Genomic DNA, 23,402 nt, shown 5'->3' on the forward strand with positions numbered 1-23,402 from the left:
GGAGTGCTTTCCCCCAGAAAATGCAATGCTGGAGTTGAAAAACATGGCTTCTGGCTTCTATCATGTTCAAAATATTTCAGTTCTGGTTTAATTTCATATATGTGTCTTAATGCACCATAATTTTCCCCAAAACATTTCCTGGAACATGAAAGATGACATGCCAAGAGTTGACTTGTATGAGATTTCATAGTGTGCTTGTTTCAAAGCATAGATTTAGATTTATGTCAGGACCTCCTGAGCCCCAGCATAATGTGCTTTTCTCCTAATACCTGCTTATTCTTGTGTGCAGGTGGAAATACAGCTGTCAATTGCCCTACCCCAGGCAGGGAGGTATGCACTCCTGGTTGAATATGCCACTGAGGATACTCCACAAACAATCAATGTCGCGGTCAGCTCACCGCAGCTTGCCATTCAGCAGGGCACTCTCCTTATATACACCTGCAAGTACAGGTATGCCCTCAAGATGCAAGACAGTTAGAGTGCGGACCTAACGAAGGAACAGACACTCCTCATTATGTTGCACAGTTTGAGACTAGAGCTTTCTTGCTAGTTCATTCTACTGTTGTTATTGTGGGGGTTGTCTCAGAATTAGCAGTTAGTCTTCTTGAGCTGTAAGCATCTGTTAAATTTCATTGGTTATAACTGGGCCAAAACAAAGATCCATCCCATGCAATTAACTTGCATTATCTCTTTCAAAGCAGCTGATTGAAGGAAGACCGAGAGAGAGAGAGAGAGATCAAGGCTATGTGGATCTTCCGCACACTTCTAAAGTGTCTGCTGGAGAATTTGCAGGGAAATTAACAGGGATTTAGTAAAGAAGCCACAATAATAGAGAGCAGGACAATTCAGCCTATGGTTATTGCTCAACTAGGGAGGGGAGGCAATGAGTTGATAGTCTGCCTGTCCTGTTACTCAGTATAATAAGTACTTCCTGCTTTGCAGAGCCAATGTAGCATATAATGGTTAGAGTACCAAACTTAAGACTGGAGAGATGAAGGTTCAGATCCCCACTCTGGGTCAGTCACAGCTTTGGGTCAGTCACAGCCTCTCAGCCTGACCCACAGGGCTATTGTGAGAATAAAAGTGGAATGGAGGAGAGTAACTTATATGAAGCCTCTACCTCCTTCGAGGATATACAGCAGGGGTCAGCAAACTTTTTCAGCAGGGGGCCGGTCCACTGTCCCCCAGACCTTGTGGGGGGCCGGACTATATTTTTTGGGGGGAATTAATGAACGAATTCCTATTCCCCACAAATAACCCAGAGATGCATTTTAAATAAAAGCATGCATTCTACTCATGTAAAAACACCAGGCAGGCCCCACAAATAACCCAGAGATCCATTTTAAATAAAAGGACACATTCTACTCATGTAAAAACACACTGATTCCCCAATTGTCTGTGGGCCGGATTTAGAAGGCGATTGGGCCAGATCCAGCCCCCGGGCCTTAGGTTGCCTACCCATGATATACAGGATACAATTGTAATAAATAAGCAAGGACTTCCGACTTCAGAATGGTCTGCAGTCAATTTGCGTTCCATGCAGTTGTGTGAAAGGCACAGGCTGTTTCATCTCTTAGTATTGCATATCCCAGTGCCAGAAGCCACAATAATAGAGTCCATGTTCTCAGAAGAAGGAGGGGTGAAACTGAAAATAGCATGAGCATCCTAAGCCTTGGTGCTCTATTTAAGCAACTAGACAGTATTTATATAAATGACAGATTTATGGCATTGTCTGGGAACTCCTTCGACTTCAGCCCGTGACCTTAACGATAGGAAATGAAGACCTGGATATCCTTGGGAAACACCCCGATGCTATTACTCAAAGAAAGCATTTCAAAGAGTTACAAGGGAAACCACCAAGGGGGTGGGGTGGGGAAGAGTACTTGGCAGGATAAGACTATCCTTGAGCTTGATCGCTGCTTTTGTCTTGCAGTTTCCTCTGCCGTGGGATAGTTTTAGATTCGCTAAATCGCTTGGCAGCTTTCGATCTGGCCACCAAAGCTACGATTCAGTTCTCCGCAGATCAGGCCCACTTTTTCTTGGTAAGCCTTTGAAGCAAAGCATTGCCAGGCTGTGGCAAAATGTCTGCAGGAAACCTGACAATTTCGAAGGTGGGAGCAAGTGGAAGAGGAGGAATATTAGTGGCTGTGGGGTGGGGAAAGATTGGAGACGGGAAACCGGCTTTGGACACTGAAATATACTTGGAGTCGAGTGTGGATTTCATGCTCTTTATTCAGCTCATAGTAGTGAGGAATGGAAGTTCCCCTGAAATGTCTGCTTTATATACATTATTTACACAATGGGCCCCATGTGATTGGCTAGTTCCAGGATTCTCCTGTAGGCCAATCAGGTTGCGGATTCACTTCCACCTGGAGTTGGATTGGGTGGCTCCTGCGGACCAATCAGACTGCTGCATTCTGGATCCTGTTGTTCTAGGACCAGTCAGACTGCTGCATTCTGGATCCTGTTGCTCTAGGACCAATCAGACTGCTGCAATTTGGATCCTATTCAACTCAGTACATAACAGACACAGTCTGAGCCAAGGAGTAGGAAGGCATGATGCAAGCTCTAAGATTTCTGCGTTTCTGTTCTCAGTTCAGTGACAGGAAAAGGTTTCATTTGCTCTTGAGAAGCAGTCAAGATGAATAATGCTTTTTGCTTTGGCAAACTTGGTGGGTCTATCCCACTGTTAGTCTATGGCCTTAGTCTTCCCATTTCCCCCTTACTAGGAAGAGAATCTATTTATCCTGCCGTTTTATTTCCATATCATAGGTGGCACCAGAATTATTTCAATTTAGTTTCTGGGAAATAATTATGGAGTTTGCATCATAATTATCTAGATCTAGTTTCTGGAGGAATATGGAAGTTCACTACAATAAAAAGTCACTTCCTTGCCAAAGAAGCTTTTACTAGGAAATGCTGATGCAAACATCACAGCATCTAGATGATATGAACCAGTAACCACTCTGGTAACATATCTCGTGAGGACACAGAGCAGACTGCAGATGTTAGTTCTGGGACTAGACAAAATGAGAAACAGATTTTGTCTCATCACACAGACACCTGCTGCATTCCTCCATATGTCTCTGCTTTGGATGTTTTGTTGTGTGAGCAGCAAATGTGAGAGTTCTAAATTGTCCTACATAAAATGTTTCTAAAAGTAATATTTGCAAAGACCTAGAAGCAAAAGCACGAGTGATTCTCCTCTCCACCATGCCCAACCTTGTTTTCCCTTCTCTTCTGCCCTTTAGCACAAAGTGTACCTCATCCCATATGAACAATTCACATTAGAGTTTGTGGAACCAAACGTTCACTGCATCAGTGTCCATGGAGCATTCTCACCAAACAGGTAAAGGTCTTTTAAAAATGTATTATGCTTAAAACTAGAGCTTCCATTGGTCTCTCACCCAGGCAATTGACCAGGTCTAGAGCACATCAAATGCTTCAAAAACCATTCACTAGATACTGTTAATGGCTTAAAGAGTTCTCAAATGATTGAAGACGAACGTGCCCCAGAGTCACTGCCATGGTGCCTTGTGTTATGCCAGGTGTGGCAAACGGTTGGCCCTCCAGATATTGCTGTGCTACAACTCCCACCATCATCCCTGTCCACTGGCCCTGCTTGCTGGGCTGATGGAAATTGTAGTTCAGAAACGTCTGGAGGTCCAGAGGTTTCGCACACTTGTGTTAGGCTTTATATGCCATCGTCTTATTTCAATGGGTTATGGGTGGTATGGTATTTTAATTAGTTAATAAGGTCAGCATGTATGGTGCTTTACAAGAGTTAACATAAACAAAAGACAAGTGTGAAGGACAGGAGAAGAAGCAAGGGTAACCTTGAATGATTGGATCAGAGCAAGTACAGTCACATTATGCTTCATTTCACTTGCAGGTAGTATCTTGCAAGACAGTGTAATGAGTGCTTGAGCACCATTTAACTACTATCAGGGTCGGGTGTGGGTGTCTAGGATTCTCCACAGCTAATTCTCAAATTCCATTAGAGAGTCCACTTGGAATGATCTGTGGAATTTTGTATGTGTGATATGTGTATGCTTTGGTCTGAACATTGTCATCAGTAGCCCTTGGTACAGTGGTGCCCCGCAAGACGAATGCCTCACAAGACGAAAAACTCGCTAGACGAAAGGGTTTTCCGTCTTTTGAGGTGCTTCGCAAGACGAATTTCCCTATGGGCTTGCTTCGCAAGACGAAACGTCTTGCGAGTTCTTGCGAGTTTTTTTCCTCCCCCCCCCCTTTTTCTAAGCCGCTAAGCCGCTAATAGCCGTGCTTCGCAAGACGAAAAAACCGCAAGACGAAGAGACTCGCGGAACGAATTAATTTCGTCTTGCCAGGCACCACTGTATTTGTTGAATCTAGGTATCCCAGTGGGCAGCTGCAGTAGCTCATTTTTGCCAGGGATTGGAGACTATTTAATATTGGGAAGGTAGCTAGTACTTGGCACAGGAGAGTAGGCACTTGAGGCTATGAAGGAGAAGAGGCACCACGTATTTTCCTAAGGAAGTATGGAGAAAGGTCCATCTAAGTGAGCGTCCTGTTCCCTGTGATAGCTAATCAGATGCCTCTGGGAAGCCTCTGAGCAGAACTTGAACCCAACAACTGATTCCTGGTGACCTACTTCCTCTGAACTTGAATGGTTAATAGCCATTGCTAGACCTACCCTCCATAAATATGCTTAGCCCCTTGTAAATGTATATTCCCACTCAGAACTAGGAGGACACCCTATGATGGAGGATTCCTATCATGCAGATTCTTAAACCTTAGTTCTCTTGTTGTTTCTTCAGCCTAGTGGATGAAGCTCAACTAAAAGGATGCAGTATCAATTTACAGTTGAACTCCTCCCTTCCCCATCTCTTATCCAGACTAGGTGAAACTTGACTAAGTTTTAGATTCTAGATTCAGGTAGGTAGCAGTGTTGGTCTGACACAGTTTGGGGGAGGGGATTGTCTAGTAGCACCTTATACACCAACTAAGTTTGTTCTGGTATAAGCTTTCGTGTGCATGGCATCGGAAGAAGTGTGCATGCACACAAAAGCTTATACCAGAACAAACTTAGTTGGCCTATAAGGTGCTGCTAGATAAGTTTTAGATTGTATATAGGAGCCAGGGGAAAGATGCTGTCCCCTATCTAATAAAGTCTTCCTATAAACCTGTACAAGGCATGCTTTGCATTATGCGCATTTGAATTCCCTTCCTTGCTGTGTTCCCATGGGAATATTTGCCTCTTGTTTGACTCCAGAGCCCATAAAATTCTTCTTCTTTTCTGCTCCAAAGTAGTTCCTGTGTCCCATCAAGGTATCAGAAGATTTCGCAGTCCGTTGTCTTGGAAGAAGGGCAGTTACTACCAGTTGCTCCAGGCTTCCCCCTGATTCATGCCTTTAGTGTCCCCCCAGTGGCTATTCCACCTGCAGCTCCACTTCAGCCTCCTACCTTATTAGACACCTCTGCAGAGCTCATCCTGCTAAAGGCTCCCCAGGTAAGTGCAATGAAGAGGAAATTAGAAACTAGCATTTGTTGAGATCAGGCCCAATTGCCTTCAGGAACCAGCCTGCGGACTGTCCGTGGATTGGCGTGGGGATTCTGTTTGTTTGGGCTGCGCCATTTCCCCCCCTGCGCCATTCCATTCCCCCCTCACATACACCGCGCCTCCTCCCTCCCTCCTCCTGGCTTCTGCTCGCCCCGCCTAGAGGAGGAAGGGGCCTGGGCTGGGCTGGCTGAGCTCCATTTTAAGCAACCTCTCTCTGGAGCCAGCCCTTTCGCGTTGTTCATCTTCCGTCCGCTACTGCCGCCACCACCCTGGTGCTCCTGTGGGCCCAGAGAGCGGAGCAGACAAGCTCACTCTGCCTACCCACGAGAAGCAGCGGTGGCAGTGGCAGCCCCAGGGAAGACATTATGAGCTAGACATTGTGGGAGGTATCCAGTGTTCCTGTTCTGAAGTATTATCCTCCCCTTTTGCCATGCATGATGAACACCCTCAGAATCAACTCTGGATGGTTCGGGGACCCTCCAGAGAATATTTTGGGGGTCTTTGCAGGGCGGGAATGAAAGTGCCATTGCACCAGTGAAACTTGGCTGGTGCTGCTTTAGAGGCAACACAAAATCCATAGTGTAAGTCTTGTTGTTTCTTTAATGTGAAAGGAATAAGAATAATTATAAGAATAAGAATAATTTATTATTTATACCCCGCACATCTGGCTGAGTTTCCCCAGCCACTCTGGGCGGCTTCCAATCAAGTGTTAAAAACAATACAGCATTAAATATTAAAAACTTTTCTAAACAGGACTGCCTTCAGATGTTTTTTAAAGATAAGATAGCTGCTTATTTCCTTCACATCTGAAGGGAGGGCGTTCCACAGGGCGGGCACCAGTACTGAGAAGGCCCTAGGACTCTTGTGCAGTGTGTCAGGAAGTCCATATGTGAAGGAGGTTTTGGTGCTGATGTTTGTTTGTGGGTATCACCCTCTTCCTTTAATTGAAGTGGGTCACAGCAGGTGGGCAGAGAAGCAGCAGAAGAGGGGAGTTTTCAAGCTGGCACTCCAGCTACCAAAGGCTTCCACTTCCAGGGCGTGGTGTGGCATCAAAACAGAGATTACAGAGGTGGGCACAGAAATGTTGGCAGTGCCTCAGATGTAACAGGAGAGTATTTCGGAGCATGTGCCCCTGCTGACTTGGCAGTCTTTTCTTGTGGAGGTACCTTTATAGGGAAAATAAATACCAGCAGAAATTCTTATATCCCAGTCTTTTCCTTTGGAGTGGCTGGTTCTGACATAAGCAGGACCAAAGTAGCAGACGCATCCTGAAATTAAAAAATCAATGACACAAGGAAACAATAGTGTTTAGGATTCTGCCCCTGTGCTTTCTTGTAGACAACTATTGTGTTGAATGGTCACATCCAAAGTCTGGGGCGTTATGCCTTCATCCTGCACTGTTACCAGCCCAGTCACCCAACTTTTCCTGTGGAAGTGTTAATCAACGGTGGACGTATTTGGCAGGGTAAGTGATCCTCCGGTTTGTGTTGGGGCTTGTAGGGCTTCAAGCTAAGCAGTATTAATAGTAAATTAACGGTGGGGTTCAATGGATGAGTCCCATCAACAGAAGTCTGTGCAATGGGGCTTTTGTTTAGGGAAGTTTTTAAATGTTTGATTGTTTATTGTGCTTCTAATTCTGTTGGGACGCGGGTGGCGCCGTGGGTAAAACCTCAGCGCCTAGGACTTGCCGATCGTCAGGTTGGTGGTTCGAATCCCCGCGGCGGGGTGCACTCCCGTTGCTCGGTCCCAGCGCCTGCCAACCTAGCAGTTCGAAAGCACGTCAAAGTGCAAGTAGATAAATAGGGACCGCTTACTAGCGGGAAGGTAAACGGCGTTTCCGTGTGCTGTGCTGGCTCTCCAGATGCAGCTTTGTCACGCTGGCCACGTGACCCGGAAGTGTCTTCAGACAGTGCTGACCCCCAGCCTCTTAAGCAAGATGGGCACGCAACCCCAGAGTCGGACACGACTGGCCCATATGGGCAGGGGTACCTTTACCTTTAATTCTGTTGGGAGCCACCCAGAGCTAGATGTGTGGGGCATAAATAAATAATAATGATTATTATTATTTATTATTCCATCCCCTGCACTCTCCCCCCACAAAAAAACTTATCTTGGGGTATGGTCTGGAGAATCCCCAGAACTGTATGTGCGGCGGGGGGGGGGGGGGAGGGGAGGGGGGGTTGTTCTGTCTGGCAAGCTGAAATTCTTTTTTTTTATTACTATTTTTATAAATAATTTTTATTAACCGACCAATCAAATCAAATCACATAAATTCCGAATTACAAAGGGGAATACTTCCAAGGTATGAAAGCAGAATCTGATGAACTTAAGGTGACGTGTACTCTCTGGCTTTTTCCAGGACAGGCTAATGCTACTTTCTGCCCACATGGATATGGTTGCCGGAATCTGGTAGTTTCAGAAAACCAAATTGTTTTGGACATTACGGATAATGACTTGAGTGTGGTCATTCGTGTGCCAGAGAATAGGTACCTTTGGCTGGTATGTTCCTATCTTAATTTTGTGGTGTGTGTCAGGTCTGCAAGAATGACTGCAATAACTAATGGAGAATTCTAAAATATGTTCTCTCCCACTTATAGAACAGCATTTCTCTGTGTGAGGTGAAGGAGGCATCCATTATGCTAGCCCTTCCACCTTGTAAAGGCAGGGAATATGTGATCTTCTTTTGTGGTGTAACAAGGGTCATCTGACTCATCAGCCTCCCTAGTTTGTTCCCAGTTTGTTTATTTGCTGTTTGATCTTTTAGGATTATATCCTCGTGGTTCCTGAAGACAGTTATGGTTCCAGCTACCTTTTAGAAGAACCACTAGACAAGTCCTATGATTTCATCAGCAACTGTGGAGTCAACAGCTTTTATATCAAGTGAGATACAAAAAATGGGTGAAAGTTTGCAAAACCATAATAATAAAGTAATAATAATTTATTATTTTTACTCTGCCCATCTGGCTGGGTTTCCCCAGACACTCTAAAATCTAAACCCTCTACTTTGCTTTGGGTAACTTGACGAATACATCCAGCATTTCATCTTTAACATCAATTCCCATTGGTGATGTGAAATTTATCATCATCATCGTCACCACCACCACCATTTTATTTTATTGCTGCCTTTCCACAGCCAAAACCACCATCAAGGTGGTTTACAATATGAAAAGGTTCATACAGTTACAAAAATAGCAAAGTAGTCGTAAACAATAAACATCAAAAGTGCACAACCGTAATTGAACAAATTCCACATCGATAATACAATCCGAAATAAAGATACAAAAAATTAACAGCAACAACCACCTCAGCCCAGTGGTTTTCAGCCAGTGTGCCCTGGCACCCTAGGGTGCCTTGAATGATAGGGGTGCCATGGGCAACACTGGCCTCTGTCCCTCTTTCCTTACCTCCCTCCTTTGATGCCCTCTCGCGTTTCTGTCTCCCAAAGGCTTGCACAGCTGTTTGTTGCAGCAGCCCTGGCTATAAGCTCCCCAGGCAAATAGTGCCTCTGGGGCTGGCTAGGGGATGCTTTCCAGGCCCCTGTGGGGCAGTGTGAGGAAGCACCTCTCTTTGTGGCTGGTCGGGGGCAGCTCAGAGACCAGGGATGGTAACAGCAGCTGCCCAGAGAATTCCCAAGGAGAGAGCAGAGGAGAGGATATTCTTTTCAGCAGCCTCAACTTTTGTAGCTGGAGTCAGTCAGGAATCCACCCTTCTATGCCAGGTGGGAAAAGCCCTGCAAGGCAACAAGCAGGTCTTCCAGGTCTCACACCCAAGGTGGCTTCCCTTAATTTCCAGTTTCACCAGTCATCCTTGGAGTCAGTGCTTGTGTGCATTTTGCATGTATACAATATATCTGCACAGATGCAGAACCTGCTAATTGGTCCATAATTAGCAGTTTGGTGTCCCCAGGCTCAGAGTTCACGTCTTTCTGCTTCTAGCCCCCAGATTTGGAAAGAGAAGCTGCAGAATGGGGCAGGCTACAAATCATAATTCATGAATTAAATGTGTGGTCTGTGTACTCCTATGAGACTCAGTGCAGCAATTTCTCCCTCTCTCTGCAGCCCTGCAACATCCTCCAAGTTCTGCCAGGACTCGGCCATATCTATCTCTCTTTTTTACAACAACGGGGCCCAGCCTTGCCACTGCCACGAGGCAGGAGCCATCAGGAGCCAGTGTGAGCCGTTTGGTGGCCAGTGCGCTTGCAGGTCAAATGTCATCGGGCGAGAGTGTTCCCGCTGTGCTACAGGCTATTGGGGTTTCCCCAGCTGCAGACGTGAGTCTCTTGAGAGATGTTGTGCCATTCATGGCTGATATGTACAGCATTGCATGCCATTCAGTTTCGCTTTCCAGACTAATTTACCCAGAAGCTGCTGGGTACCTGTATCAATATTATGTGAATGGAATACTGGGCTACAGGTTTTCCTTCATCCTTATGTTTCAGTAGCAGCCTGGGAACCTGTTTTGAATGCAGTGCTTTCCTTCCATAGAACTATTTTGGAATTATATCCATGGACGACACTACGTCAGAATGAAAAAATGGATGCAAAATTTTTCAGGAGGAGGCATGAGTGGGGAATGGTCAAACTTAGTAACCAGATCACAAATGCTTCAGGCAAAATACACATGGCTATAGAATTCCAGCATAGCATATATGTATATTCAAGCATGGAGATTAATTGCAAGCCTATCCCCTGGCAGAGTAACTTTACAACAGAGCCTGCAAATATTCAATTGCCCATTTCATGCATTGTGCTTCTGAGCAGTCGAGATTGTGGAAAAGGAACTTCGCTCATAATTCCCTGGCCATCCGTGGTCAATCTTTGTACATAGAAATAGAAGTCTCTTCCAGATGCCTTCCCTTGTTCAGCAGTGTTCCAAGCTGTTGCTCTCTGGCTGCTACCAGAAGAGACATTTGGCCTCACTTGCCAGAGAGCAGGAGAAGCAACATGCTTCTTACCATCCACAGCCCCAATGGATCCTGCTAGTCGGCTGTTCACTGAGATGGTCTTTTATATACAGAATAAATTAGCACAGCAGCTGTTGTTTCCTCAGCTCTGTTTCTACTTTAGATTTAATGGCTGAAAAATACGCACACGTGCTTCTAATTTCCTACAGAGTGCCTGTCGAGAATTTATGAACAAGGCCTGCGTGGGCAAGTGGAATCTTGTGCTACTAAACTTATTTATTGGCATGTAATTGGAAGTGTTTTGCAGATTCAGATACATTCCAGTATCCACTAGACAAATAGATATTCTGGGCTTAATATGTGGTGCGTGTGTGTGTGTGTGTGTGTGTGTGTGTGTGTGTTGCAATATGCACCTGCCTGCTTTCACTTGCAGCCTGCAACTGTGGAAGTCGCCTGTGTGATGAACTGACGGGGCAGTGCATCTGTCCACCACGCACCATCAAACCCGAGTGTATCGTCTGCGAGCCCCAGACCTTTGGCTGTCACCCACTGGTTGGCTGTGAGGACTGCAATTGTTCTAGTCCCGGGACCCAAGACCTGGCAGAGCCAGGATGTAACCTAGACAGTGGACAGTGCAGGTGGGTAATTATGGATGCTACTTCCATGCATAATTGGGTGCCAGCTGCAGTGGCATCTGAATATCTTTCTGCGCTGCTTCGCTTTATAAATAAAACTCGTCTGGACAGTTGATGCTTTTGGCCAACTCTGGTTTTGGCCAGTCCCCAAAGTTGAGCTGCATGAGAATGTGAACTCTGAGCAAGGCCACATTTTGGTGGCCTCTTTCTCCCCCGCAGGGGTTGTCCTGGTCTCTACAGGACTTGTGCTTGTATATCATTGGTGGGTGGGTTTGGCTACACTTACCTTTGTGGCTTTCTGCCTCCCCAACACAGTGGGGGACATTGCCTGTGGTCCTCTATCTTCCTTGAGTGCTTATGTTTTATGGTGTTTTATATTTTGCTGGAAGCTGCCAAGAGTGGCTCGGGCAACCCATTCAGATGGGCAGCGGATAAATAACAAAGTTGTTGTTGTTGTTTTCTGATATCGCTGAGCCCCATACTAGTCTGAGTGTATTTCAAGCATTTCATTTTGGAAAGGTTGATTGATTTGTCTACTTGATTATCCCTTTGATCTGTCTAAAAAGCCCTGAGTCATCTCTGCATTCAGCACAGTCCTTTGTCTCCCAAAACAGCAGCCACTCATTGTGTATTGGCTGCAGCATTTATTTCCTCTCTTTTCTGAATTCAGGAACACTGTTGTCCTTTTAGGGGGGGGGGGAGCAAAACAAACCATTGCTTGCTGGAGATTCATTACATTAGCTCAGTTAGCAGAACTTCACTAGGAGGCTGATGGCTGTGCTGGAAGGGCAAATAAAAAGAAAATAAATATTTTAGGATCAAAAACAACAAAACTCATTCTGGATCTTTATGGAGTTTTGTAAATTTAACCTTAAATGTAGCACTAGTATGATGCACAGGGCAGGAGTCAAAGAGAAAAAGTTCCCCTTCCAAGTGTGAAGGCTTTGAATCCTTCCTTGTTCTATTCTAGGAAGGGTACTTCTAGCCATCGTAGCTAAATAGAACTTACACCTTCAGAGAGCGTGTACCAGATGCTGGGGACAAACAGTAAACAGCTTGCCTTCGTATCCTGCTTATGGGCTTCCCAGAAACATCTGGTTGACCTTTATTCAAAACAAAATGCTGATTTAGACGGAGCCTTAATCTGATCCTGCAAAGCTGTTCTTGTGTTTTCCTGTGTATGCTGCTGTTTGTTTCAAAGTGCAGGAGTCAAGAGATAGAGCCCTTGAGCGCCAGAGGTCTCATTTGTCTTGTCTGTCCCTAGAGGTGTCACAGTCATTGCTACGATATATAATTGAGAGATGCAGCACAGGAGATTTGTAAGCCTTGCAAACAACAGGGCTTTGAATCACTTGAGTCACTTGATCCTTCCCCAATCTTGTGCCCTCCAGATGTTGGGCTCAACCCCCCCATCATCCTGGCCCTTTTTTTTGGCCATCCTGGCTGGGGATGATGGGAGGTGGTCCCCCAAACCTTTGAAGGGGGCAGCAGGTTGGAGAAGGCTGAACTGACTCAACTGGTTCAAAGCCGCATATCTGCAGGGCTTATAAAGGCTCAGCTGGTTCATCCTGAGTTAGAAGCTGGAAGGAAAGCAAACGAATATGAAATTTGTCCTTTCCAGATGCAAACCCAACATAGTAGGACGTCAGTGTGATCTCTGCGCTCCAGGCTACTATGGCTATCCAAACTGCAGGAGCTGCAACTGCCACCAAGCAGGGACAAAAGCAAGTGTGTGTGATCCAGTCACTGGGCAGTGCCACTGCAAGGTAGGTCTGATACTCTGGTATTTGCTTGCCTCTTGGAAGTGGGTTTTTGGGTAAAAAGCTGCTGAAGGGGATGGCATCAAAATGCAAGAGACAACCTATTGGTGCTTTCAGTTCCCAGAATGAGATTCTCAGCAAGGTTAATCATGCCTTGTCTGCCACCACTTAGCTGTTCCCTTACAAACGACGGAGCTTTGCATCAAGTGCAGGGATTGTATCTTACTGGCTTGTGTGAATGAATGGGTGCCAACCAGCGCAACTCCACTGGAACAAGCAGTGCTGGAAAGCAGTGAGTGGGAACAACAATGCTATTGAGGCACCATGCTCTGTCACGGAATGTGATTTTGCCCTTGAGTCTCCTGGAGGTTTGATTTATATCACAGTGGGATGAAAATTGTATGCCTAAGGCACATCCTTTGTAGAACAAATCTGCAGGGCTACTTTGCAAACAGGCAAACTCACACCCACCTATGCTTGAGGGCGACAGCGGAAAAACACACCTCCGGTTCCCCCCACTCCCCAGCCCCACACACGCCATGGGGCAAACATTACTCACGTACAGTTTAGTTAGGAGTTGGTAGTCAGAAACAAAGTTTGTAGAAAGCCTTCCCAACCAGCCCCATGCAAGCTGGCTGTAGGGTAGGCAAGCCCTTAAAAAGCAAGCAAGAAGCATTTCAGGGCTGTATAGAGTGATGCTGACTGATACACAAAACAACGTAGCCCCTCTTTTTGTCACGGGCATGCCCTAATTCCATCCACATGTCATCAGAAAGTCCAGGATGGTGCTCCTGGCAGTCATGTCACTGGGAGGGTCTGGGGCAGCAGGCAAGGTTGGGGCAATGTGGTTGCACCAGCAGAGTCAATCCTGTGCTCCCACTTATGAGCCTGCGCAGCCCTGACTTTGCCACCACTGCTGTGCTACTGCACCATCTTGGTAAGCGGCATTAACTCTCACTTGCGAGGGTGGCAGTGCATCACTGGGCCAGCCGGTTTTGAAAAGGGTGGCATTTTCTTTCCTATATGAAGATTTTGCAGTCAGGTGAAACAGTGTCTCATCATGAACAGTGATTTTGTGCTCCTCGGATAGAAGAACCCCGGGATCTTCTGTTTCCTGCTTTCCTCCATCTTGGCCAGTAGGCCAGTGAACAAATGTGAACACGTCTTTTTTTATTTGTTTCGAACCTTTATAGGAGAATGTGGAAGGTGCAAGGTGTGACCAGTGCCACCTGGGGACGTTTTCTCTGGATGCCAGCAACCCAAAAGGCTGCACCAGGTGCTTCTGCTTTGGGGCGACAGATCGCTGTCACAGCGCTGAGAAGTACCGTGTAGAGGTGAATATGTGGACTGAGACTTTGGAGGGTGGCACCTGTAGCTGATGCTGAGGAAGGTAGTGGGATGGCACCTCAGCACCAGCAGTGACCTGAATGGGCAGAGTTTGATACCAAGTTATAAGAACATATGAAGAACTCTGCTGGGTCAGGTCAAAGTTCTGCCTAGTCCAACATCCTGTTTCCAACAGTGGCCAGTCAAGCTACCTTTCGGAAGCCCCAAAGCAGGACATTAGGGTGACAGCTCTCTCTCTCTCATTTCCAATACAGTGGTACCTCAGGATGCGAACTAGATCCGTTCCAGAGCCCCGTTCGCATCCTGAACAGAACGTAAGACGTGACAGCGCGTCTGCGTGTGCGCAGGTCGTGTTTTGCCACTTCCGCGCATGCATGTGATGTCGTTTTGACCGTCTGCGCATGCTCGAGTGGCAAAACCCGGAAGTAATGCACTCCATTACTTCCGGGTCACTGCGGAGCGCAACCCGGAAGATGATAAAATAATCCTCTTTTAGCTCTTCATTGCCAACCTGTTATGCATTCTGATAAACATAATGCCATCCTGTTTCAGATAAATTGTTGGTCCCAGCAGTAACATTACTTGACAACATTGCAGAGACCAACTGCAAGTGTCTGATTTAGTCTGATTTTTTTTTAAGTGTTTAAAGTATATGGGCAAGCTTGCAGGCCTGCATTTTCTGATGATGTTGTTGTTTAGTCGTTTAGTCATGTCCGACTCCTCGTGACCCCATGGACCAGAGCACGCCAGGCACTCCTGTCTTCCACTGCCTCCTGCAGTTTCATCAAACTCATGCTGGTCGCTTCGAGAACACTGTCCAACCATCTCATCTTCTGTCGTCCCCTTCTCCTTGTGCCCTCAATCTTTCCCAACACCACAGTCTTTTCCAGGGAGTCTTCTCTTCTCATGAGGTGGCCAAAGTATTGGAGCCTCAGCTTCACAATCTGTCCTTCCAGTGAGCACTCAGGGCTGATTTCCTTAAGGATGGATCGGTTTGATCTTCTTGCAGTCCATGGGACTCTCAAGAGTCTCCTCCAGCACCATAATTCAAAAGCATCAATTCTTTGGCGATCAGTCTTCTTTATGGTCCAGCTCTCACTTCCATACATCACTACTGGGAAAAGCATTTCAGATACTTTTCTTTACCTTTAGTTTATGGACATGAGTGGGTGGAGTTTGCTCAGCGGAGACCGCCAGGAAGTCCCCACGTTGGTCAGCTTGGAAAATCAGATGGTTCGTGCTGATCTCCGGAATTTCCCAGAGGCCTTCCAGGAGCTTCACTGGCATGCTCCTAGCTCCTACCTTGGAGACCAGGTGAGTGACACCAATGCTGGCTGGAGGCAGCCTCCTCTGGTCCTTTTTGAATGTGCTGGGTATTTATTTATTTTTTAATTACGCTAATGTTCAGAGGCCAAATTCTTTTTGTGTGTGTGTGTGTGCCATATTCCTTACTTATTTATTAATTTTTTACTTTTCAATTACTTTTCATGTTGTTTTTACAGGCATAAGAAACCACGATTAAAAAAAATGTATATTTTGACTTCTCTCCTTTTTGCGGTTTCTTTTGTTTCTTTTATACTTCATCTCCTAATTTATTCCTTTTATTAGTCAGAGGCCAAATTCTGATGTCTCAGGCAGATTTTGAGCTCTTGTATGCCATACATTTTAGCTGCTCATTTGTACCATATGTTGACAAATGTTGGGAAACTCCAGTCAAGTTCTAGACACTCCTGAGAGACTAGAAAATGTTAAGAAATGTTGAGAAACATAAGGACCCATATTTCAGAGAGTTGTTGCATTTCTGTTGATTATCATGGAATTTTATGTTTAGGAGTTTTCAACTTGAATGAATGTGAATCTGGAAGACTAATCATATTATTAAAGGTTTCTTTTTTATAACCCCCCCCCCCCCAAAAAAAAATAACAGTTGCCACCGAGTTGTTCAGAACAATGGGTTGCTCTCCGCACCATCCACTAGGAGACAAGCTGTTTATTAGAAGAAAGACTTTAGGCAGTTACATTCAAAGCAAAAAAGAGACAGCCAACACTAGAGTAAAAAAAAACAAACAACAACAACACACACACAACCACCTGTTTTTGAAGGAGAGAAAGAAGGTCACTAGTGTCATAACTTTTCCATCTTCCAGCATCATAACTTTTATATGCCTGTTGTCTTTGTCCATGGAGTTTTCTTGGCAGGGATACTGGAGTGGCTTGCCTGTTCCTGCTCCAGGTGGATCACGTTTAGTCAAAACTCTCCACTATGACCTGCTCATCTTGGGTGCCCTGCACGGCATACCTCATAGCTTCTCTGAGTTATTCAAGCCCCTTCGCCATGACAAGGCAGTGATCCATGAAGGAGAATTTTGAATATTAGCAAGTGAAAATCCACCTAGCTACCTGTTGCTCCCTTATGGCACTGAGTTGTATTCCCTTCACCCTCTAGTCGTTTAACTATGCTTGTATTGCTGCCTTTAAAAAACACGGGGGGGGGGAGAGGGGGAAATCAAATGTCAAATTCAAACTAATACATTTTAAGTACTCCAAATAAGCAAATTTGCACAAAGATAATTTTAAGCTCAAATTAACTTTAGCTTGGAGTCTTGAATTTTGTAATTGGAGAAGGGGTATGCTTTTTAATCTAATTAATGTAGCGCCATATTGTGATTTGCCTCCAATTGCAGGTTTCTTCCTATGGTGGGTATTTACGCTATGAGCTGCACTCAGACACCCAAAGGGGTGATGTGTTCATACCGATCGAGTCCCGGCCTGATGTTATTCTCAAGGTACGGCTCAAGTTCCTTTTTCTCCTTGGACCCAACGACGCTCCATCAGCAAATGCTTCTCTTTGATGATTTATGTCTCTTTGTTTCTTCCTTTCCTAGGGAAACCAAATGAGCATTATGTTTCTTGAAAGCAACTACCCTGTCCCTGGGGACGTCTATGAAGGGCAGCTCCAACTTTTGGAGGTCAGTTCAGATACAGGAGTTTTGCAGCAGTTGGAGCGAGAGGGAGAGTCTCATAGAATAATAATAATAAGAGAGCTCTGGTCACTGCAGGGTGATGGCGACTCTGTCCAGCGTGTCTTTTGGGGATTCGCTGTTGTGTCATTGACCTTAGAATCTAGAAGTATTTAAGTGTTTATAACTTGAATAAATTCCACAACTGCAAGAATGGGATGATTGTTTTGGTATGGGCTTGTAAAAAACTATTTTTCACATGTGGTATGTGGGTGTAATGAGAAAGCTGCTCTGTGAACTAATTGCCACGCAGTTACCCATTTCAATGAGAAACATTTTGATTGCTCAGATGGATAATAAGAGAAGTGAATAAAAGCCAAAAATGTTTGCAGATGGTAAAGCACTGCAAAATGTAACTATTCAGACAAAAGGTAATAATTTTCTATTTTGGGTGTTCAGTTGCATTTTGTGGTTTGGGTGCCTGCTAAGAACATGCCTTGTAACTGAAGTTTTCGGTGGGATTTTTTTCCTTCATGCAGTCAGTTAAGAGAGTCATGAGTCCTTCTGATGTTGCCCTGTGACTCTTTCCTCTCCCATAGGATAACTTCAGACACAGCGAGACTCACAACCCTGTCTCCAGGGAAGAGCTGATGATGGTGCTGGCGAAACTGGAGCAGCTGCAGATCCGGGCTCTCTTCTCCCAGATCTCGTCGTCTGTATCCCTGCATCGGGTGACACTGGAGAGAGCAACAGAGACTGGTGGGGGCCTCCAAGCCAGCAATGTCGAGCTCTGCATGTGCCCAGCCAATTATAGAGGAGACTCTTGCCAGGTAGGCGGAAACGCTCACGCCACTTTTCACGCAGAGCACTCAGAACTCTTGCTCGTAGAGTTAGGGGTCGCCCCTTCCAAATGGCATTTCTTTAGCAGGTAAGCAGATCATGGGCACTTCACAATGCTTCCATTTACCGTATTTTTCACTCTATAGGACGCACCGGACCACAAGACGCACCTAGTTTTAGAGGGGGGAGGACAAGGGGGGAAAAATCTCTCCCTCTCTGTGCAGCGCTCCTTCAGCAAAGCGGCAGGAGAAACGGAGCCCCTTCCGTTTCTCCTCCCACTTCGCTGAAGGGGCGCTGCGCAGAGAGGGAAAGCTGTGCAGCGCCTCTCCAGTGAAGTGAAGCCAGGAGAGCAAGAGGGATCGGTGCGCACCGACCCCTCTCACTCTCCAGGCTTCAGGGAAAGCAACACGAAGCTTCCGGAGCACAGTGGGAACTCCCGCTGTGCTCCGGAGGCTTTCGCGTTGCTTTCGCTGAAGCCATGGAGCCTGCACTCGCTCCATAAGATGCACACACATTTCCCCTTGATTTTTGGAGGGGGGAAAGTGCGTCTTATAGAGTGAAAAATACGGTATATAGGACAGGGGCTTGCATATAAAAACATCTGGATTCAGAAACTGTGTGCTACTGAACTTTAGCTTTCAGGCACAGATTGTCAGCTTCCCAGAGGCACCAGGCTGGCCCCTCTAGGATGCTGGATGCTGCTCTAGGTGTGCCATTGGTTTGGTTAAGCATGGCCATGTGTCATGGATGTTTTTGTTGAGATTCCTGGATCGCAGGGGGTTGGACTAGATGGCCCTTGGTGTCCCTTCCAACTCTACGATTCTCTGATTCTGTTCTTACATTGCGGCTCTTTTCACTTTGCTATGAATTGTGTGGGAAGGGCCTCCTTGCTCTTACACAGGGAGATCCCATGGGTGAAATTCAAATAAATGTAAAGGGAGTTAAAGGGTCTCCAGACCCTTTATCCCTGGGCACATGAGCGATGTGTGTGGTCAGTTATAAGGGCAGTAGTTGCAGACCCAGGTCCTGAAAGAAGATGGTTGAAGTTCCGAAGTTGTGTTGGCTTGGCACGGTCAGCCTAAGGGAAAACAATCTGTGTTGGATTCTGGGGTTCCTATTACTGTTGTCTTGCCTTGACACCACATCTTAACACAAGCTCACGCTGCACCATTGCCAACCAACCTGTGCAAATTAGCTGGTTTTCTCCATATAATATAAGAGCCTTTACTCTGAATTTGCATCCTCTTGGTGCATTTCAAAATGGGGAACTTGTACAACAGTACAATTGCATCCATGTTGAATATGCAGGCAATGAGAGTCCAATCCTCTGTATGTTTACCAGAAAGTAGACCTTTCTTGCGTTCAAGTGTGCACAGGATTGCAGCCTCAATACCACTGACAGCCGCTTCCTCTTGCACAGGTAGCAGCATATCGTGCATCTGAGCACATGCAGCATAGTTTGCGTTTAACAGAAAATGCATTAATTAGTGTTACTTACTCTAGCAAAGCTTTCTAAAGCATGAGTAGGCAAACTAAGGCCCGGGGGCCAGATCCGGCCCAATCGCCTTCTAAATCTGGCCTACGGACGGTCCGGGAATCAGTGTGTTTTCACATGAGTAGAATGTGTGCTTTTATTTAAAATGCATCTCTGGATTATTTATGGGGCATAGGAATTCGTTCATTCCCCCCCCCCCAAAAAAAAAAAATATAGTCCGGGCCCCCCACAAGGTCTGAGGGACAGTGGACCAGCCCCCTGCTGAAAAAGTTTGCTGACCCCTGTTCCGTGGCACACTAAAGGAAGAGTGTCAAGCACAGTTTGTTAACATCCTGAGAAATACGATGCAGCAAGCCAGACAGGGGGGAAAAACTGTTTCGAAAGATTTTAGATAGGCATTGAGCTAAGTAATTCAGAGGAGAATTCTAAGTGACCCTTCAGCATCCTTGATACAAATATTTGATGTATGTTTAACGCACATTATCTCTTTTGCAATTAGGAATGTGCTCCGGGCTATTACAGGGACACCAAAGGCCTATTCCTGGGAAAATGTGTTCCGTGTAATTGCAACGGTCATTCCGACCAGTGCCTTCCGGGATCTGGAATATGCATTGTAAGTGGGGGGAAAGAATGCTTGTCAATTTACCTAAAATATTTCTCTTTGGGTAATTTAATATATCCTGGATTTGCTTATGTCAGGGGCGAGCATTGTCTCTACTTTTCACCATGCAGTGGTGCTCTTCCTCCACTAGAAAGTAGGCTATTTGAAGACAGGGGGCTGGGTTTTGCCAAAAGAGTTAGTAATATAGAGGGGTAAGAAGGAAAAGGGGATGCGGGTGGTGCTGTGGTATAAATCACTGTGCCGCTTGGACTTGCCGATCGGAAGGTCGGCGGTCCGAAGCCCTGCAACGGGGTGAGTGCCCGTTGCTCGGTCCCTGCTCCTGCCAACCTAGCAGTTTGAAAGCATGCAGTGCAAGTAGATAAATAGGTACCACTCCAGCAGGAAGGTAAATGGCGTTTCCGTGCACTACTCTGGTTAGTCATGATGGCCATATGACCTGGAAAAACTGTCTGCGGACAAACGCCGGCTCCCTCGGCCAGTAAAGCGAGATGAACGCCACAACCCCAGAGTCGTTCACGACTGGACTTAACTCTCAGGGGTCCTTTACCTTTTTAAGAAGGAAAAAGAGAGAACAAAGAAGGGAAATTCTCAAGATGTTGAACCAAGTGTCAAGTACAATATTCTGCTTCACACGGCAACGGCTGCAAAGAATCTGCACACCATATCAAGGCTGTGAACAATGCACAGCGAGGAAAGGAAAAGCCAGTAGAGCATGGGCAAGATTTAGAAAGCTATTAAGCCATCGAGGCTTCTGTTTCAAGCATGACCCTCTTTAGGGAGAACATGCCTGACCATATTCATGGCTAAAGTCCTGCTATATGTGGGAATAGAATGAGTGGCTAGGAGCTTCTTGGCTTTTTTTGAGATACAGTAGCCCTCTGTGTTACAGGGACGCAAGTGGTGCTGTGGGTTAAACCACAGAGCCTAGGACTTGCCGATCAGAAGGTCGGCGGTTCGAATCCCTGCGATGGGGTGAGCTTCCGTTGCTTGGTCCCTGCTCCTGCCAACCTAGCAGTTCGAAAGCACATCAAAGTGCAAGTAGATAGAGGTACCGCTCTGGCGGGAAGGTAAACAGCGTTTCCGTGCGCTGCTCTGGTTCACCAGAAGCGGCTTTGTCATGCTGGCCACATGACCCAGAAGCTGTACTCCTTCAGCCAATAAAGCGAGATGAGCGCCGCAACCCCAGAGTCGGCCATGACTGGACCTAATGGTCTGGGGTCCCTTTACCTTTAGCCCTCTGTGTTGCCATTCAGTTAACTTAGGTTATAAGTCGTCTCCCCCTGCTCTTCATCAGGGGTGGGGCACTTTTTTGGCCCAGCAGGGAGAGATAATGGCCAAGCAGTGGGAGACCTAATGTGCCAAATTTGGCCTGTGGTCCAGGGGTTCCTCACCCCTGCTCTAAATGGTTAACATCTGTCAGTCTTTCAGAAAAACAAGTCTGCCTGATGCAAGACATTCTGTCGGCAGACCATCTACGTAAACTGCAAAGGCATAGCCAGATTTGCTCAAGGAAGCCAGTAGGACAAAAGCTAACTGTGGAATATGTTACTTGAGTTTCATTTCTTCTCTGTGCAGAACTGCCAGCACAACACAGAGGGAGATCACTGCGAAAGCTGCAAAGATGGTTTTGTGGGGAACTCTTCACTTGATGGGCCTTTGCGGTGCATCGGGTGCCCCTGCCCTCTCTCAGTTGGGTCTAACAAGTGAGTCACTCTTGCAAAACTTTCCACTCTTGGTTTTTCTGCTTTGTGTTGGCTGTGTTTCAATGCGCTGCTAAATAAACCGTGGTTTAAAAGTACACAGACAAGCCTCGGTTGAGGCCAAGCTAAGTGCCGCTCCCCTATCTCCATGCCTCCTTCTGTACAGCTGGGAAGAGAACTGCCGAGATTAGGTTCAGTTGCGCTGGATCTTTGCCTCGCATTACTTGGGGACTTGCTCTAAAACAAGCTCTGGTCCATTTCAAAAGAAGACACTGTCAGACTCTGAGCTGGGCTTTTAAACTAACCAGAATTTGATTTGCAGCTGCATTCTGGCAAGCAATTTCCCTGCCTACCCTCGGCATCTTCAACTGAGGAATATTGTTTCCTGTGCCTTTTCTGAATCCATTTAGAATGTGGCTTTATAAGGATCCTTGTTTCTTGCAGAGCCTTGGCCTTATGTGCCCTTTCAGATCTCATTTGTTTTTGTAAAAGCTTTTTGGTGACCAAGTATTACTACATCTTGTCTGTGTTGCTCTTAGGAAATGTTGACAGCTTCTCTCTCCTCCTTTTCCACCTCAGCTTTGCCATTGGATGTGTCCACAGAGGCTCGGCTACTCAGTGTCTGTGCAAGCCTGGCTATGCAGGAGTCTCATGTGAACGGTAAATAGCATGGATCTCTTGGCTCGGGTTGCCTGGAACAATGTAATCCGGATCCTGAGGGTGTCGTGGACTGGCTAGGTGCAAAGGAGTGGTGGGAGGCACCAGCTGGTGAACCCCCAGGAGAAGAAGGCTCAGAGCCAGGGGATTGGTGGTGGGACGACAACAATGAGTGGTCAGAGGGAGAAGAAGGAGCAGACTAAGAGGAGGAGTTGTGTGTCAAGGACCCCCGAATAAAAACACGGTTCACATATCATTTTTGTTTTGGTTTTTGGCATGATTTTGGCCACAACTTTATTGAATTACAGTATGTGAGTGGTTGCTTAGACATTGGTTAGGCTACCACTTGGAGGTAGGGACAGAACTGACAACCGCACCCCTGTGGAAGTCAGTAAGGGTAAACAATTTTGGGGAGAGAATAAAGCTGAGCACCAGGCTTTCACCTCTCCCCAAATGCTCCCAGGGGCTCTTGCATGGCCCTAGCCCTTTGTCAGGGATTCGGACAAAAGCATGGCGAGCCGCTGGATTCCTTTAATGGAATACCCTTGCAGCAGCAGCATTGGAGGGGCAGGCACAGCCAACCAAAAATTAACCAACCAAAAATTCCACAATGCCTAACCGCAACCTTACAAGTTGTGATGATTTGCTACACAGTAGGCAAAACCCAAATGGCACCAGCCAATCCGCCAAATGGTAACATTCCTACCAGGCCCCTGCCCCAAAAGCAGACGACCCCATGACAGGCATAGGAAGGTCAGCTCGAACAAACCCTAAATAAAGGGAGAGTGGGCGGGTAATCCGATGTGCGCAGCGAAATGAGGAAGCTCAACACTGCACAAAGGGACCTATATAGCACCCCCATCAATCAAATAAAATTGCAACAACCAATTTCCCCCAGCAACAATTGAAGGTGTCCAATCAAATTCATCGCCATCCAAACT

The 23,402-nt window shown here is 46.3% G+C and overlaps 1 protein-coding gene across 1 annotated transcript in view; it reads left to right on the forward strand.

Annotated features, from left to right (window-relative positions):
- The window catches only part of LAMA5 (laminin subunit alpha 5), a 197,563-nt gene that overhangs the window by 126,907 nt on the left and 47,254 nt on the right, over positions 1-23,402 (forward strand). The window contains exons 27-44 of the mRNA XM_079980179.1: positions 290-450; positions 1,934-2,042; positions 3,252-3,349; positions 5,290-5,491; positions 6,881-7,007; positions 7,902-8,041; positions 8,307-8,422; positions 9,601-9,812; positions 10,879-11,083; positions 12,702-12,846; positions 14,034-14,174; positions 15,340-15,501; positions 16,872-16,973; positions 17,073-17,156; positions 17,747-17,977; positions 19,982-20,095; positions 21,680-21,807; positions 22,384-22,464. Coding sequence (XP_079836305.1) covers positions 290-450; positions 1,934-2,042; positions 3,252-3,349; positions 5,290-5,491; positions 6,881-7,007; positions 7,902-8,041; positions 8,307-8,422; positions 9,601-9,812; positions 10,879-11,083; positions 12,702-12,846; positions 14,034-14,174; positions 15,340-15,501; positions 16,872-16,973; positions 17,073-17,156; positions 17,747-17,977; positions 19,982-20,095; positions 21,680-21,807; positions 22,384-22,464 — 2,558 coding nt within the window. The remainder of the gene's footprint in view (positions 1-289; positions 451-1,933; positions 2,043-3,251; positions 3,350-5,289; positions 5,492-6,880; positions 7,008-7,901; positions 8,042-8,306; positions 8,423-9,600; positions 9,813-10,878; positions 11,084-12,701; positions 12,847-14,033; positions 14,175-15,339; positions 15,502-16,871; positions 16,974-17,072; positions 17,157-17,746; positions 17,978-19,981; positions 20,096-21,679; positions 21,808-22,383; positions 22,465-23,402) is intronic.

This window comes from Podarcis cretensis, assembly GCF_951804945.1.
Source record: "Podarcis cretensis genome assembly, chromosome: 6".
NCBI lineage: Eukaryota > Metazoa > Chordata > Lepidosauria > Squamata > Lacertidae > Podarcis > Podarcis cretensis.